The sequence below is a fragment of the Pantherophis guttatus genome, chromosome 3 (genome assembly GCF_059756535.1).
Source record: "Pantherophis guttatus breed Tessera chromosome 3, ASM5975653v1, whole genome shotgun sequence".
NCBI lineage: Eukaryota > Metazoa > Chordata > Lepidosauria > Squamata > Colubridae > Pantherophis > Pantherophis guttatus.
The window spans coordinates 91457498-91476106 of NC_142065.1; the positions used below are offsets into that span (position 1 = coordinate 91457498).

Sequence of the window (18609 nt, forward strand, 5' to 3'; positions counted from 1 at the left end):
AGATATCTTCCCCTTTCTCCTAGTTTCACAGACCCACACTGTATCTATTTTCTTTCATGTCTTTCATCATTTCACTGTACTTTACTCCTACATTTCCAGCTGCAATCTTTCATATTTTATTTCATGGTTGTCACCAGATGGCCTCATAGATATTCACACACACACACCTCACCCTTGCATCGCAGTTTTGGTTATATATGTCTTCGTAGTAACTCAGAGAAGGTATAGACTAGATTACCAATCATAGTTGTACTCAGTGGTGGGATTCAAATTATTTTACTACTGGTTCTGTGGGCATGGCATGGCTTGGTGGGCATGGCAGGGTAAGGATACTGTAAAATCTCCATTCCCTTCCCACTCCAGGGAAAGGTTACTGCAAAATCCCCATTTCTTCCCGATCAGCTGGGACTCGGGAGGCAGAGAATAGATGGGGGTGGGGCCAGTCAGAGGTGGTATTTACCGATTCTCCGAACTACTCAAAATTTCCCCTACCGGTTCTACAGAACTGGTCAGAACCTGCTGAATACCACCTCTGGTTGTATTTGTGTCACATACAGCACTCCATCATAAAGGGATGGACAATACTGGTATGTTTTGGCATATTTTGGTTAGTCTGTTATAAACACAAATAAAGCCAGGTTTTATCCAATCATGTTCAAGGTTATCTATGCAGGCTAGGCTCTCTAATCATGAGATTACCTTCCAAGCCACATATTTTTGCCTATATCCCAGCAATTTGAGAATACATGCATGTCTTAACACATATTCAGGACACCTATGATAATAACCTGATAATTACACATACTGTTCAGCACTGAAAAAAATCATTGGCTTAGCTCTGATAATTCTATATAGGACTTCATAAGGTAAATTCTAAGAATTCTTTATAAGGCTTAATAAGCTAAATTCTAAATGAGGCCTTTGCGCAGACTTATTTATTTGTGTTTATCTTTGTCACCTAACAGAGTACTACATAGGCGTTTCAGATTTACTACTGTCAATGTTCATATAGTGTTATGCTTTAATGTTGTAATGGGTTTGCTGGAGAAACCACAATGGCCTAGTTTGCACATAATGACAAGCTGCAATGAGTGCATTCATTCATCATAATGTCGAAAAGAAACCATATTATGGTTTACTGTAATGGTGAACTCAGTCAGTGTTTTCTATTTCATCCAATTTAGGGAGAAACACCGCCCCCAGCTTCCTGGTATCTTAAGCCAACTTCAAATTAACGCTTAGGAGCCCAGTATGTTCCAAAACTGATAATGATTTCCAATTCAAGTAAAAGAAAATCATGATTAAGGATTTCCTAATTTAGTAATAGTTTTTATCAAGGGAGAAACGAAGAGGAAAGAGTGGCTAAGCAGCAACATGATCATTCACATGCAGTGAGTGTCTAACTTAGCTGAAAACAAGCATCCAGTTGCCATAGTTATCAACCTTCAAATAGCATTGGAAGAGGAAAAAATGTACTGCCTTTATATTCAGCACAATATTGAAAGTGAATGGAAACATCATGAAATTTTACCATTCAAGGGGAAAAAAGGATTAGTTTTTTTCTTTGCTAAAAATGCATTATATTGAACATGTTTTACATAATAGACAAAGACTCCAATTATTGTTTAATCTCACCCAAGATGCTTGCATAAACCCAATAGAATCTCCAATTTGTTTATAGCGATATCATATTGAAAACCATTCATTTTAAAAGCAACTTGTGATGTAAGGGTGGGGGTAGGAGTCCTATCCATATTATTTACTAAGAAGACCAGTTATTTATAGCTAAAAAATAGTCTAGGCTTAATATTTTAATCACATTTCAAAACCATTTAGCATTTCTTTAAACAAGCTTTTAGATTTCCTTTGTAAATATGTTCTAACTTTTGTTATTGCTATTACTTTTGAAAGTCTGTTACTTCACTCAAAATGACATCACCGGCACTGAAGAAAATAACAATTCCTTTATTCCATGACAATACTGAGAGATACTGATGTAATTCTCTTATTTCAGAAAAAAAGATTGAGTACTGTGGAAAAACAAGCCCCTTACACTATACCACAATAGCACTACTGGAAACAGATGACTGCATGGAGACTATCTGGTGTTGGAAATATTTTATTTTGTGCTTTATACTTAACTGTGTTATAGGATTCTGTCTCGTTTCTGAAAATACTAAATACAGGTAGTCCTTGATTTACAGCCATAACTGGGACTGGAAAATTTGTTCTTAAGAAGTATGGCAGTTAAGTGTGGCATTATGCGAGTTGATGACTTTTTTGCTGCAGTCCTTAAGTGAATCCAACTTCCTCTAGTGACTTGGCTTGTCACAAGTCAGCTGGGAAGGCTGTAAATGGCAATCATGAGATTCCCTAGGATGTCAACATGAACCAGTAGCCAAGCATCCAGATTATGATCACAAGACTGCAAGGATGCTGTCATGATCATAAGGGTGAGGACCAGTCACTTTTTTCACCACTGTTGTAACCTTGAACAATTGCTAAATGAATAGTCATAAGTCAAGGGCTGCCTGTAAAATTAACCAGAGCTTTGATTTATTTCAGAAATATTCAGATATCTTGATGGAAATATTAAGTACATATTACTTGCAGTCAGTAAAACTAGACAAAAAAAAAACCCAATAGACTGATATTTATTTCAGGTACGATGGTAACATTTTGGATTGGTGATTCAGAAGACTTGGAGAATGGTACCCAAACTATTCTGGATAATGATGAATTCTGCTTAAGACACAGGTGAAGAACATTTTGAGGTGAAGCTGTGTCCTGCTTCTTTGAATGTCATCTTAATATATAAGGCACTGTGGCAAACATATGTACAACACGAACCTTCTTAAAAAAAATACTTTCACATACATGTCTTTTTGCATGTCAAACTTTCATATACATGTCATTTTCATTTCAAGGATCAATCTAGTTATGGAAGAACCAATCTCCTTTCTCCATCACATGGTTATTCTTTTATTTCCAAGAGGGAAAAATGACCTACGTGGATGCTTTAACGGGACAACACTATGGGCCTGAGGTTTTCTATGTTTGCCCTAAAATATCACAAGGGCAGCTGAACACCTGAATTTTCTTTCCTATAGATCCTTTTTTTTGGTTGCAGATACATTTGAGACATCATTTTCACAGCTCAACAACATGGGAATGGTGATCCTTTGAGAGATATACCTTTCAAGAGAAGGCATACCATGTCATGTGTGGTCTCTTTTCCTACAAAACCAATTTGGCATTGCAATCATTTGTTATCTTTAAGAAAGCAAATAGTAGTTCACGGACACAAGGTGTAACATGGAAGCAGCTTTAGCATTAATTTTTTAAAAATGGTAATCTTTTAAAAGCCTACAGGTGTGGCTGTTTTGTCTCAGTGTTGAGTGAAGCGTGATGACTAGAACTGACAATTCTGGCTGACTAGCTTTTTAGTAGAGAGGATTTTAAATAGGGTTCTTTCAACATTAATATTTTAGAGAAAGCTGATGCATAGATGAACTCAGGTTATTATGCAGGGCATGTGTCACAAAGAAGAGGTTGGAAAATTATCAGTTGCTTCCTCCCTTTGCAAGTAATTAACCTTCAATAAATGAGCATGACCTACTTTATAGTATATAATAGAAAGCCAAAAAGACTAGGAAGCTTTATTGTGTCTAATTAAATACCATGTATAGATCTATTAAGGAATGAAGTTTTCAAATGATGAAGCAGAAAAACTGAAATTTATTTATATGGAAGCTTCCCAAACTGTTCCTAATAAATGTCTAGTTTGATTTATCAATAACATAGAACCTAGAATAACTTTATTATCACTTTAAATGTACACTAATCATCATACATTAAAATGAAATTTTGTTGCATACAGCTCTTAATAGGTCACTACCTCCAATATACATATATAAACATGACAAAAATATAAAAAACAAACAAACAAACAAATATGCATATGCCCACATACCCATCTATATTATATGACACACTAGATTTAGTTCGGATATATAAATGTACATGGTGAGAAAAATGAAACTATATTGAAAAGCATAGTTTTAAAAGAATGTAGCCTAACAATTCTTAATTCAAAAAATACTTGAAGATTGTATTTATTTTCCAAAACTTTTGATATTTTTTTTTTAAAAAATTGCCCTGTGGGAATTCAATCTTTTTTCATAACCTTGATATTTTGATCAATCCCACTAAAAATGGCAAAAATCTAGTTTCATTCAAGGAAACAAGGCTTTTCCACAACATTCCATACTACAAATTTCTTGTTGATTAGGGCTACCAGGTTTGGACTAAATAATTCAGATGGCCAATTAGTTAATAGAGCTTTCTAAATTTATCTGCAGCTAGTAGCAGTCTGATAGTCCTATCCCTAAGGAATCACCCAAAGCACATAAAAGAACAGATAGACCCAATACACCATCTCTTTTATGGTGTTTCCCCCAGGGGTGAAATCCTACTGGTTCGGACCAGTTCAGGAGAACCGGTAGCGGACATTTAGCCTGGGTCTCCAGACTGGTAGTGACTGCTGGCTGGCCACGTCCCTGAACCAGTCCCCCAGTTGCTGCTTGCTCGCCCTGCCCCGCCCCGCCCACTCTCTGCTTGGCCCACAGCCGTGCCATGCTTCCCTGTCTTCCACATGGCCTTCCTGGTGTCCCCATGGCCAGCTTGCAAAGGCAGGCAAGCAGAAGGCCGCAGGTAATGCAGGCAAGCATGTCGGGGCCACAGGCCGTGGGGAAGGGAGCTAGCAGACTACTCTCTGACCGCAGCCTTCCAAATGCAGCCCACGGAGATGGCCCTCGCATGCCTGTTGCTGGGGAGGCATGGTGATTGCTTGGCCAGGGCAGCCTTGGCAGGGGCTGTATCACGCCATGTTCCACTCTGGCCGGCCGCGCGACTACAAGTGCGGCAACATGGTCTTCGCCAAGATGAAGGGCTACTTGCAGTGGCTTGCCTGGGTAAGTGCTGCCGCCCAGGCCGAAGGGAAAGCACCACAGGCTCCACAGTGGCACAGCCAGGTTGACCCTCTGCCACCCAGCCGGCCACCAACAACTTCCATGCCTCTTGCCCCACTTCTTCACCAGCAGGAACAGCGCCGTGACTGAGTCTCCTTCCCCCGGAATGCCGGACTCCACAGGCTGAGTTCCTGGAGTGATGCCGGCGGTTGGCCTGGCCGATCTGCAAAGAGAGCAGGTAGGTGGCTGGGTGGGTGGGAAGCCAGTGGACTGCTTCAGAGCCGGCACGGGAGGCACGCAGGCCCGGATGGAAGGCGTCCTTTTCTGCAGCACCCCCCTCCCCTCTTTGGATTACCCTGCGGGGGGGGGGGGCTTCTGCCTTTGCAGAAATGGGGTGGGCAGTTTGTACAGAGGATTGGCAGAAGTGGGTGTGTGGCCCTCTGGGATGGAGAGCAGGGCAAGAGAAGGCTCCAAGGTTCGCTTGGGCAGTCAAGCCAGATGGCGGAGGGAAACACAAAGCGTTGGGGGCTTCAGAAGGGCAGAAGGTGCTTCAGAATGTGCAGCTCCTGGCTCTAACAGTGAGTGATGTGGATGATGTCAAGTTGGCCATGCCCACCTGGTCACATGACCATCAAGCTACACCACCCCAAAGCACACCCCCAAGCCACGCCCACAAAACCGGTAGGGAGAATTCTTGGATTTCATCACTGCTTTCCTCCCCTTATCAGCTGTTTATGTTACCACTTTTAACCCTCTTGTCCTCCCCACCTTTTATAAATCTCGAAAAAGATTCACAGCCATAAAGCTATTGCTGAGTCTTATTGTTAACAGCTTGATGGTTTTACTAGCATGTATTCAAAATCTTGTTTTTTCTAATCTTTAAACCTTGATTCTGCACTAAACTGATTACAAAGACTAATGGTTTATTCTGCCCACACTTGCTTGAAGACCATAGTACAGTATCAAGGGGTTCAAAGATATATTTAAATAAGCAATTGGTTTTCCGTTGCCATAAGGAAAAAAGCTAAAATCACGTAGGAGCACATTATAACTCATATCAAAGGGCAGACCAGTGGTGGGTTGCTCCCGGTTTGCACCGGTTCTAGAGAACCAGTAGTAAAACCGGCGGGAGGCTCCACCCACCGACGTTATCAAAATGCTTCTGCGTGCGCGGCCCCATTGCGAACTGGTAGTAAAGGTAAATAGAACCCACCCCTGGGACAGACATTATCCACTACATCAAACTGCAAAAGGACACTCATGTGCTCTGCAGGACGCACACAGATACGTTCCAAATCATATAACAAGTAGCACAGTCTTCATTGGAAAAGCAATTTAAAACAACAAACAGAGAATAGCTACAGCAGATTGCAGCTGCAGAGGCGCTTAAAAAGGTACTGATGCAGCAGGATGCAAGGGAGGTTTATTCACATTTTAAAAGCAGGTTATGACCTTATATGTCTACTGAAATGCATGCATATCATATTCTATTCAACTGAATTCAGTTTCTTTTGAGCATTAAAATAAGCGACCCGTGATTCCAAAGTAAAAGGTTTTCAGTTAGCTAGGCATTCTACTGGCCTTCACTAACAAGCCAGAATTATTACAAAATAGCTATTTTAGAATATTATAATAAGTGATCTCCCTGGGATCAGTTAAACTGAGATGCCAGGAGTCTAAGATTCCATGGCACAATGCTAGTTGAGTGTTTCTTTCTCAAAATTCTGGGAGGGAAATCTGGTCACCCTGGCTCTTTCTCTATAAGCTCAAGACAATTTACAGATAAGATTTTTCTGTATTTCATCTCTACAAAAATAAATCTTTGGGAGGTTGGTTTAGTCAGTCAGAAAGTTTCTGTGGCTGAAGGTAAACATGACTATCTCCATCTTGAACCTTGCCAGTCCCTTACCTACTAGACTACACTAGTTTACTGCTTATTTTACATATGAGGAATAAGTTTCTGAAAATGTTGAAAGACATTACAATTGAGTTTTCTCTTAAACGAAAGGGCTATGCAATTTTATAATTCAGAATCAGAGCAGAAAGACAAAATTTATCAGGTTATATTAAGCAAGATTCAGTCATATTTATATCCTAACGTTAATTAGATTTAGAGAAAACCAAGTTCATTTATCAAGATATATTAGTTAGGATTTAGCTATATTTGTATATTTTATTTACATGTTTGCCTCATTTCACTTGAATTAAAGCACTTTTCAGAGCATATTGCTTTATTTTTAATTTGGCAATTTAAATGTCTCATACACCTTCACTATGGTAAGCTAATATGATAACACCCATTAGTTTAAATGTGCAAGCCTAAGGAAATATTAACAGTGGTGAAATTTCAACCAGGCCAGAAAAGCTCTTTACTTTTTAATTTGAAAGCCTCACAAAATAATTTATACAACAGTAAATGCCAGAGACACTCCACCTTCAAGCACAGATTAAACAGATAGACATTATTTTCTTTATTCAGAAAATAAGCCCAAACTCTCTGTATAATAGTTCACTGAGACACAGTTCCCAGGAAAGGTACATCAGATTTAATCTTATTTAACTTAATCTTAACTTAACCTTAGTTAAAGCGATTAAGCATCTTTTTGGAATGGAAATCTAAAGGTTATTACAATGCATGACTGCAAATAGACAAATCCATTCCAGAAGTATTTGTTATTTCCAGTCACCTTGATACAATTATAGTGTTGCCTTCAATTAAACAGAAAACTCCTTTTTTGGATTCATAAAAAAGAAAAAATATTAGAAAAAGAGGTTAGATGCAAATAGACCGCCCTGGTAGTTCCAGTCATGGGGTCTGAGTAATTTTTCCTCCTCCCCCTTTGAAAAGAAATTGGGCAAATTGAAAGTTTTGAAGACTTAGCATAATTCCAGATTACATGTTTAAATTACGATAGCAAATCAGAAGTTTTGATAAACAAAATTAATTTGCTTCAGTTAAAATACTAAGAAAACGTATTCCATATTCACAAATATTGAAAGATAATTGATTCAATGCAGGAGAAAGCAGAGTTGGTATAGGAGTGAAAATTTATGCAATTAATAAATCACTATTGGAAAATGAATTAAAATATAGGTTATATGATTTAATTATGGAATAGCAAAGGAAAGCAGTGGCAGGACCTGAGTGTATTTACACAGCTTTGGAGAGAATAAACCAACTACTACAGCCATCTTGTTTTGTATTACCTTTACTGAAGAAGCAGCATACAACATATCTTCCAGTGCAAAATGGCAACATTGGTTTAAGTATTCCTGACAAAATTCCTGGATCAATTGCAGATTGTACAAACTGTCAGCCAGCGACATGGTTTCCTTCAAACAGATATCTATATATGATGGAGAGAGAGAAAAATGATAGTGGCTCTACAATACCCAATATTCAGAAACAAGTTGAAAACCATAATTCATTTCCAATATGCTATGTAGGATGTTACCTAGTTTGAGTAATGAAACATCTTCAAGAAAACAACCAAGCTCAGAGAGCACCAAGGGCTCCTCATATAGGGTTTTATTCACAGCAGTGCCAATTCACAGTTTGGTAACCTTCTTTAAAGAGCCTTGATAGTACAGTGGTTTAGTGCACCCTGTTATTAACACAGCTGCCTGCAATTTCTGCTGGTTCGAATCTCTCCAAGGCTCAAGGTTGACTCAGCCTTCCATCCTTTCTAAGGTAGGTGAAATGAGGACCCAGTTTGTGGGGGCAATAAGCTGACTTTGTATAAAATATACAAAAGAATGAAGGCTATTGCTTAACGCATTGTAAGCCGCCCTGAGTCTCCGGAGAAGGGCGGCATATAAATCAAATAAAAAAAAAATTAGTGATTTTGTAAACAATGAAACTACTAGACACAGAAAATAAAACAATGGACCTGTATTTTGTTGAATTAGGGCATACTTTTGGGTTTTTTGCTGCCTTCAAGTCAGCTTTTGACTCCTGGTGACTGCCTGGACAAGAATTTTAAAACTTCTTGACAAAGTTTTCAAAGTGGTTTGCCATTGCCTGCTTCTTCTTAGGGTTGAGAGAAAGAGACTGGTTCAAGGTCACCGAGCTGGGTATTGCAGGATCACCTCCTACTGGCCTCCCACCACCCAGTGCGCTCAAATAGGGCTGCCCTCTTCCGGGTCCCCTCAGCTAGACATCTTCTCCATTTTTTCTAAACTTAGATTTATAATGCACATACTGCATTATAAATCGGCTGGCGGTCCCCAGGATGAGGGCGTCCTCTGTGGCCGCACCGACCCTCTGGAATGGGTTGCCCACCGAGCTCCGGATGACCCCTGACTTCCGCACCTTCCGCGCTGACCTAAAGACATGGCTCTTCCACCAACTTCCCTGATCTGTCGCGGATTTTAATTTGGATATTTGGGGAATTTTTAATTTGGTTTTAATACTATTTAATTTTTACTTATTGTCGGGTTTTTCTATTGTTGTGAGCCACCCCGAGTCCTACAGGAGAAGGGCGGCATATAAATCTGACAAAATAAATAATAAATAAATAAATATGTGCTTAAGATGGAATTAAAACTCAAAGTCTCCCAGTTTATAGCCTGTGCCTTAACTATACCAAACTGACTCAGTACACATTAATAAATACCAATACTTTGGAATGATGGCACCTAATACTAAAAACATACTTCACAAATCAAGATACCAAAACGCCATGTGTTTTCCATTCACTTTCACTTCTTAGTAAATAAATAGTTAAAACCTGAAAAGGGATACTTTTGTATAGTGTGACCAACCATTAGGGTTAAGTGAGTACATCTAAAAAGGGATTCTAAACTAATAGCAAAATCTGGTTTGAAGTCAATTTGTCTGGATAGTTAATCATAATCCTTGACTCCTATTAGACAGTTACCTTTTTGATTTGTTTACATGTCTCTGTGAAAGCAGGAAAAGTGAGTGGTGTACTTGGGCTGTGCAATCATTCACATGTTAATTTCGTTAAATTGCTGACTTTTGACCAGCAAAAACCCACTTAGCAGTAATTATTTACTCCTAAGCAACCTTTTGCCTTTTTCCCATTTATCTTCTCCACGAGATAGTGAAAGGCAATCAGCTTTATTTCTATAATTGTACTTCCAGAGTTCTTTTTACATACAGATTTTAAGCTGCTATTAATATTGTCTATTTTTAAAAAAACCTTTAGTAATCATGCTTGCAGTTCATTTGTTTCTTTCATAGTTGAAGAAAAATGTAAAGCTGGGATTAATTCAAAACAGCAATAATCATGCCGAAGGAATGGGACAGGGGGCTATAAGCCAGAGACTCATGAAAAGTTTGTTGCCATTCTATTAAGCAATTATTTATTGACAAACTCAAATAAAAGTCAATTTTTTAATATATCTGGTAATTTCAAATGTTAGTTTATTAAATATGTTGCCAAAATAAAAATCTCACAAAAAAAATAGTTAAATGTGTATTTTATTTAAATAAATAGTTAAACTTTCAGTTGAACCACACTGGTTTGGTGAGGACACCTATTCCCAATTTCATAAAACCACAGAGTTCATAAAGCTGGGAACTTCTGTACTAAAGCCAAACAAGGATAGCACAAATATTCTGGTTTGCATTAAACTATAATTCTGTTATGCCTGGGCCAATGAACTCTGGCTTAAAATCAATGAACAAATTGGAAAAATAAGTAAAGATTCAGTTAAAATATTATTAAAATAATAATCAGGCTAGTCTAATGCCTGATTAACAGGCTTATTGTAATCAAGCAGACTTACCCTCTAATCTAACAATCTCTGGGCAGTAAAAATGGATCATTGCAGCTAAAGCACATCCATCTCTGCCATCTTTCAGCAGATTTTCCACCAAGGGAACACAGGGCAGCTGCTTAAGCAGAGTCTGTTCCTTCCGGTATCGAGCCTATCAAGAAAACCATCCAGAAAAATTGGTACAAAGAGTGATATGGCGGAAACTCTTTAACTAAATATCTACAAACAAAGAAACAAATCCAAATTTTTCAAACCACACCTCATTTTCTTAATTTATGTAGATTTAAACAGTTCCATTCGGAGGCGTGCAGTCTTTAATCAAGTTTCTCCAACACCCACACAATCTTTCTAGGCCATTAATATTCATACTTAAGGAATTAAGAGATCAGAGCAACAGAAATGAGCAATGGCATATAAAATGGGGCAGATTACGATTGGGCTCACACACCATGGATTACAAACCACAGTGCTTGCTTTATATTTTGAATAAAGCCATAAACAAAGCACATTATGGATGAGTATTAATGCATGAATCCTATTTCCTTATCTGAGAACTCAACTTCAGCTACATCATTTTAGAACACAAACAGCTTTAAGGTCATTTGTAGTAAGATGAATTAGTGATTAGCCCTGAGTGGCCCCATTACAAATTGAAATCCTTGGTAAGGTAAAGTTTTGGTTTGTGAAGTTTGGAAGAAAATATCTTAAATTTATGATATTCCAATATTTGTATTTTCTGTCCAGTGAGCTGAAAAGCATGGGGTAGCTTTAGTTTCCCTTTCATGTATTTTGCAGTTGTTTAATTTCAATCTGAACTAAACAAACTAGTTCCAAGCAATAGTTTACAGATTTGGTTGGTATGAAGGAGCCACAGTTATGGTAACCTCAGAAATAGGATTTACATTTCGCAGTACATTAAATCATAATGTGATTTAGTTTTGTTTTAGCATCATCTGGGAATGTAGACACTGTGTTTTCTAAGTCACTGCCTATGGTTTAACATTATGTATTAACTAGGCTACCAGTCAATCAGTCACTCTCAACATAACATGCCAGAATTTGTTTCTTTTCTGAAACAATAGTAACTGCATTTGTTAAGGCACTTGAAAGAGTCATAACTATGAAATGTAAGCCAGGGGTTTTCCTGGCTTTCAGCTCTTAGTTATATATTCCCAGTTGAGTCTGGTTTTTTGACAACTATCCACTATTCTTTGGAAGTATGACAATTTATGCATTTGGGCAAATTTGAATTTGAATCCCAGCTCTCCTTGGATTCCGAAAGTTAACATATCAAACATTGCCCCAAATCCACCAGCTGTGTTTTTGTTTCACATTAAGTGTTAATTAACTATCATTTAATATATAATTTATATAAGTTTATTTTTCTTGTAGTACCAAGCTCTGAGCCTTTTCATATTATGCTTTTAAATTCTCCTACAGAAGTCTATGTTCCTTCTTCCAAGATGTCAGTTCTATTTTTTAAACTGCCCATCACCCTGTAACTTTGTTTTTCTTTACTTCAGAGACTTCATTTTTGTTTACTTCTGTTTACACTGGAGTAAGAAGTAATGAATGAAAAGTAAACATGCCTAAGACATTTTAGATTACAGAAGGGGAAAAATAATTCATATAAGCATCGGAGATCCATCCATCTTGTATATTCATAATTGAGCATTACACATGATGTTTAATATTCCCTCTTTCTCCTCTTTTTCTAAGGAAAGGATTTGTTGCGGACATAATGATATTCACTTTTACAGAGATTCTCAAAGTTTGTGATGCTATGATTGCCTGAAATAACAAACATGTGTGACCTTCCTATAAATAATGAAACTGATGGTAATAAAAGCAGCCAAACACAGGAATTTTAGCATTAGCTGCCACAGGGACAAGTTGGGTTCTGGGATCACTTCCTGGCTATGAGCAGGTGGCTCTATCTGGGCAGGGTCCTCTCCTTCCTACTAGCTATGTACTTACACATAGCTTAGGTTCCTTCCCTTCTCTCTTCTCCAGAAAATAAAGTTTTGGAGATACTATTGCTTCTCTCTGTCCACCTTCAACACTCCTGGCTACCAGAGTCACCCTGTCACCACTCTGCAAAAATACACAACTCATTTAAAGAGATATTTCATTCCCACTTGTTTCATATTATGTGTTCCAATTTTTTTTCCAAAACACTCAAGATGCATATGTATGTGTAATGTATATACTATGGATTCTTCTCTGTATATGTCTCAGTGTATATATGGGTATCCCATAATAAACACATACCACAGTAACACCGCATTTCATCTTTTATAACAACTACTTTTATGTTTCTGACATGTTAGAACAATTTATCTTCCCTCCAAAAAATTTCCCCTCCCTAGTAAAATAAATGTGTCAAATGTGTAGATTTCTGAATTTTCAAAATTGATAGTATAAACCACAATGTTAGAATTAAAGAAATAAAATGAGCTTAGATCTACTGTCAAGTTTGTTTGGAAGTGAAAGTTGTTGTTGTAGAAAATGTGCTTAATTATGTGTTTAAAGTAAATATAATAAATGAGCAATTGTAATCATATATCCCCCCCCTCTCTCCCTCCTTCCCTCCCTCCCTCTCTCTCTCAGCTTGAACTATAATGAGGATAGATGGGTGATGGAACTAACACTATTCCAGAATATCTTAAATTATAGCTGCTGTCTCCTTTGGAGCAGGGTGTGTGACTTACTTAAAAGGCATTGAGTGGAGAAAAGAGGCCGAAATGAAATGCATGATTGGACTATCATGACATTGGCAAAGCAACTGATACAACATTAAACTACTGAATCAAAGTAAAGCGACATGACAAACTTACAGGAACCAGTTTCCAAAACCATTTGGAAGGAGACTTCCAGGTAAGCAGCAGGGAAAAAGCAACAGGCAAAGAAGAACATGAACATGTTGACTGTAATTTAGCAATTCCACCATTACATTTTCCTTAAGCCATTTTCAGATTCATGAAAAATTAATTATACTTAATTGTCTTGAAATACACATTCATTTATTACAAATAGCATTGTTAAAAGTACCCATGTGAAAACAGTAAGTTACTATTTGTCAGTTCAGCACACAGCAGCAGAAAAAATAAATTGATAAATACACGTAAACAGTACCTTTTATCTCAAAAAAGTAGTAGTAATTTTTAATCCATTATTCTAATCAAATACACAATTTAATCTTCAAATGAGTTACATTGGGGCTTCCAAGTTGGAATTGTAACTTTGGAAACTTTTTATTTTACATTTTTCCATGAGCAATGAAAGTACATCTTTAAAACCATGAAAGTGGTTTGGTGTTAGGTGCCAAATTGTAGCTGTGGACTATGTCTTATGGGATTGCGGTTCTACTATGAGTCTCTCTTTATTTAACAATGATTAATTTAATTTATGATGTTAGAGGCTAGTCTGGAGGCTTTGCCATTTTACCATTTGCTGTGGATCTATTAGTGTTCACTAGTGTTTACATTGTTTACCATGAGATGTTATTGGTTTGAACTGTTACGTTTTACCACAAACATTTTAATGGTTTTAATTGAGGGGGGGATAATTTTCCATGAGTCCAAATGGATTTGGCACCATATGAGCCCAATAAATAAATAATAAAATGAATAAAATGCTATTAAAACACTTCACAAGCTCCCAATCCCTGATGCAACTCCATACAATTATTATTCTGAACTGTAAAAATGGGCCATAAAATCTATCTGTCTCTCCGTCCGTCCATCCATCCATCCATCCATCCATCCATCCAATTTTAAGACTTAACATGTATCTACATCTCATTAAAATCACCAATATTGGCAATGTAGAGGTTATGCTTACTTGAAACTAATGTGCATTTTTGGTAAAACATCTGTCTTTAAAATGCTGCAGAAATAACAGCTCTACAGTTCTTTTTAGACTGAAGAACGGGGAGGGCGGGCAGAAAAACTCAATTTCTTGTGGTGATTAAATCTAGAGTGTGATCCTCTAAGCATAACAGTAGAGAAGTGAAGTGGAGGAGGGCAGGGACCTATAAACTGGAGTAATTTAATTCATTAATGTTCCTAAATCTGACTGCTTGTGAGTCATTAATTATAGTCTTCAATGAAGCAAATAATTTCGTTCCATTCTTCATAATGAAAACAAACTCTGGGGGTTGGGGCAGAAAAGGGCCAAAACAGGAGACCAAAGTCATTAAAAGTGACAGGGCAATTATCGAGATATGTCAACCACTTTAGCAAAACTGATGCAGAACCTAATTGTGACAGCTGCATAGCTAGGAATGGCTCAATTTAGCATGCAGGAAGGAAGTAAAAGAAGTAGAGCTTGTTTAGTCAAACACCAAGAAAAATGAAATGAAATGTGGGGGAGGGGGGAGAATGAGGCTAAGCAACTACTGGACATCAACAAAAAATTTCACATTTGAAAATGTCATTGTGGGAAAGACACTGACATTTTAAACAATTGATTTCACTTTAATAAACAGAAGATTACTAATCTTCTTTCCGTCAGTTTATGAATCCTTCCCTTCACATGAGTTGTAGTTAAACCATGAAGCTTCTGATTAACAATACCTTCTCATTTCATCTCACCAGGAATCATGCCTACTAGATATAGGATAAGTTAGGATTTTTAGGATTTTGAACTGTAATTTAATATTCTAGCTAAATCTGATAACAATAGTTTCACTGATCAGATAAATCAAACAGGCTACACAGATCAGTTAAAGACACGTGTGTGTGTGATGGCTTAACAAGACAAGACATGATCATTCAGGTATGATCATAATGTGGAACTATCCACGGTCCTTATAAATGCCAACAATTTCTCTTATCTCCCTTGCAGTTTCTTATATTATTTCTTGATAATAGTATGTCTTGGTTGGCTTATTCTACTGATTGTTATTTTAGTGACATCCCATATGTGCAGAGTGTCAGTCCTTTGTTCAGTCATGAATATAATTTTCAAAATAAAACACACAGATGAGAGTAGTAAGTCCTTCTTTAAATGACAATATACATTTGGAGAAAAATTTCTGCTCTTATTAAGGTGTTCATTTATAAGCACTTGATTTTAAAAATTAAATTCACTTTATATAATGCTGCATGCATGGGGTCCCCAACCCCCGGTTGTGGCCTGTTCAGAACTGGGCCACTGAAGTGGTGGGCGAGCATGTGCAGTGGGCTGATGAGTGTGTGCACAGCTCCATTTGTGCAAGTGGCAAGGAAACAGTTTTGGCTGAAAAAGTACACAGCGATAGAGGCATAAAACCTTGTAATACATTGATTTAAATTATTCAATTTAATATTGTATTTCTTAGTGTTTAATACACCAAAACAAAAAATTGTCTCTGAATTTCCTCTAAAACAAGGTACTGTAAGAAAAATCTAAATCAGGGGTGTCAAACCCGCATCATCATGGCGTCGTCACATGATGTATCGCAACTTTCCCTCCCCTTCGCTAAACCGGGCATGGGCATGGCCAGTGTGTGACGTATCTGGCCCACAGGACGCAAGTTTGACACCTTTGATCTAAATGATGAATGAATTTTTTATTCATTTATTTATTTTTTTATCCTCCCTTTATTAATTATCTAAATAATTCAAGGCTACAAACATACATACTACTCCTTTCTCCTACTATCTCCACAACAACAATTCTTTAAGATGGGTTGGGCTGAGAGGCAGAATGTCTGGCCCCAAGGTCACCTCGCCAGCTTTCATGTCTAAAATGCAATTTTAGACTAGAAATGGGACTAGAACTCATAGTCTCCTGGTTTCTAAATCAGCACCTTAACTACTACATCAAACTGACTAATGGCCTCTTAGAACATATTTTAAAAAGAGAAATCCCTCATTAGTTGCAATTATTCTGAATGTTTCTTAACTAGTGCATTTTGCACACATACCTTTTGACCTCCTGGAGTTTCTGCCCCATGTTGCTCTTTCAGCTTTTGCTCCTGTTCCATTATATCCTTTAAATGTTCATTTGCCTAAAAGGGCAAAGAAAATTAGACTTTAAATAAATTTTGCTTTCTTGCTGAGATATAAATAATAGTCTACTTAGTCTAGTTATTCTACTATGGGCAATTTTGAAACAGTGCGGGGCAGCCAAGGCTTTAAAAATTGTTTACAATACAAATCTTCCTTTTCTTGTTTTTTTCCAGTATACAAATGAATTTTAAGAGGCCAAATGGATTTAATCTTTAAAGCTTTAAAGTGCCTGAGCTTAGCAATACTTAGAAGTGACACTGAAATTGCATAGACACTCTAAGACAGACTTTTCCCTATCTGGTCATTGTTAAGACTTCTACTCCTTTCATTCTTAGCTGGCATTTCCATCAGCTGTATTATTAAGGGAGATGAACTCCAACACATCTGGGGGGCACAAAGCTGAAGATGTTGCCTTTTTATTATTGTCTTTGCACCATAGCAGAACATGCAATATGTATGCACTGTTTTCCCATGTATGAAACTTGGATTACTAACGCACTGATTCATGAAATCAATAGATGCCTATTTAATAATTTATTTCCATACTTGCTGTTTATGTCATCTTAAGGATTTGGTAGGAAATAAATGAGTAACGTACTTTAGCAAGTGTCAATTTGACTATAATAAAACCAGAATCTGCACAACAGTTGAATTTATTTAGGATCTGCTAACAAGTTGACAATAGATGGAAAAGAGAATGAAAGCAGGCTAGGTAGGCTGTTTTCATTTATTTGTACAATACACTAGGTTTTACCTTATCATTTAGCACAGCTGGCATAGCACCATTCAGAGCTGCAGGATGAGATTGCTAGGTGATATCACCAGTGCCTTCCCATTTCCAACAGTGACAGCTTTATTGAATCAAGGGGTCCTTGGTGCTCTCTAAGCTTGGTTGTTCTCTTTTATTGGTACCATTATTGAGTTGCCACAATACCTCAGCAGCTTGAGAACAATTGTGCATTATGACTGCCATACATACCTGTTAATTCTGTGTTCAAACCATAGCATCACATTAAGGCTTGTTTTAAGAAATAATGGTCATGATTTGTTCCTGGGGAAAATTCAGGAACTACAAAATTGGGCTACACAAATCCTAGCTAAGTATTTTGGGGATATAGCCAATAGATTATTAACAACTTTATTTTGTTAGTATCACAATGACTGAAATGAATAATTTTCAAAATCAGGAAAATGAGCAGTAATATTTGTGCAAGCTCTTTCTTTCCCCCTTTATACAGCTTTGAATTTTGGTTTAAAGCTATAGGTTAGCATTCAAACATTGCAAAGAAATATGATCAAAGCTTACTGTCCAAGAGTACAGTATTTAGAAATCTGGCAAACTGAGCTAGAGGCAAAAATTAGTTGACATTATTTTTGTTCAGTTAGAAACTGAAAGGAGACTGATAAAAAGGAGTCAAATTAACAGTCAAGTAAGTGCATCATTTATTTCCTTCCTTTAAAAACACCGTAATGGTTAAATGAAAAGCTTACCTTATTTATCCAGAACATGACAGCATCTTCTATGTCATAGGGTAGGTCTGTAGCTTGGAAGAAGGAAGAATACTGCTGTACACATGCAATAACTTTTTCCACACTGATCATTTCTACAGTATATGCCATCATTAAGGTGTCAATCATAGCCAAATGAGCACTCTGCAAAGATAATAATGTTTTCACTAGCAGATGGAATACCAACATAGAAGAAGCCAGAAGTATTTATTTCCAAAAGGAATCAGACAACTGGAGTACAAAATAAATAAGTTTTACAAAATATTGAATCAAATGGGAATTAAACAATGTAACAGAATAAGCAACTTCTGAAAATTTCCCATGATTTAATGTTGTACAGATGTTTTCTTCCAGAAACAAAGGTACTGTATTACTTAGCCCTCTCATAT

At 37.2% G+C, this 18609-nt stretch overlaps 1 protein-coding gene across 4 annotated transcripts in view; it reads right to left on the reverse strand.

Moving 5' to 3' along the window:
• Positions 1-18609, reverse strand: part of CAMSAP2 (calmodulin regulated spectrin associated protein family member 2) — a 106875-nt gene that overhangs the window by 34960 nt on the left and 53306 nt on the right. For 2 of the 4 annotated variants that reach the window (XM_034437423.3, XM_034437421.3), the window contains exons 3-7: positions 18203-18364; positions 16627-16710; positions 13553-13585; positions 10725-10866; positions 8178-8317 (exon numbers count right to left, since the gene is read on the reverse strand). In XM_034437423.3, coding sequence (XP_034293314.1) covers positions 8178-8317; positions 10725-10866; positions 13553-13585; positions 16627-16710; positions 18203-18364 — 561 coding nt within the window. The remainder of the gene's footprint in view (positions 1-8177; positions 8318-10724; positions 10867-13552; positions 13586-16626; positions 16711-18202; positions 18365-18609) is intronic. The other 2 variants (XM_087890033.1, XM_034437422.3) reach the window with 1 other exon arrangement.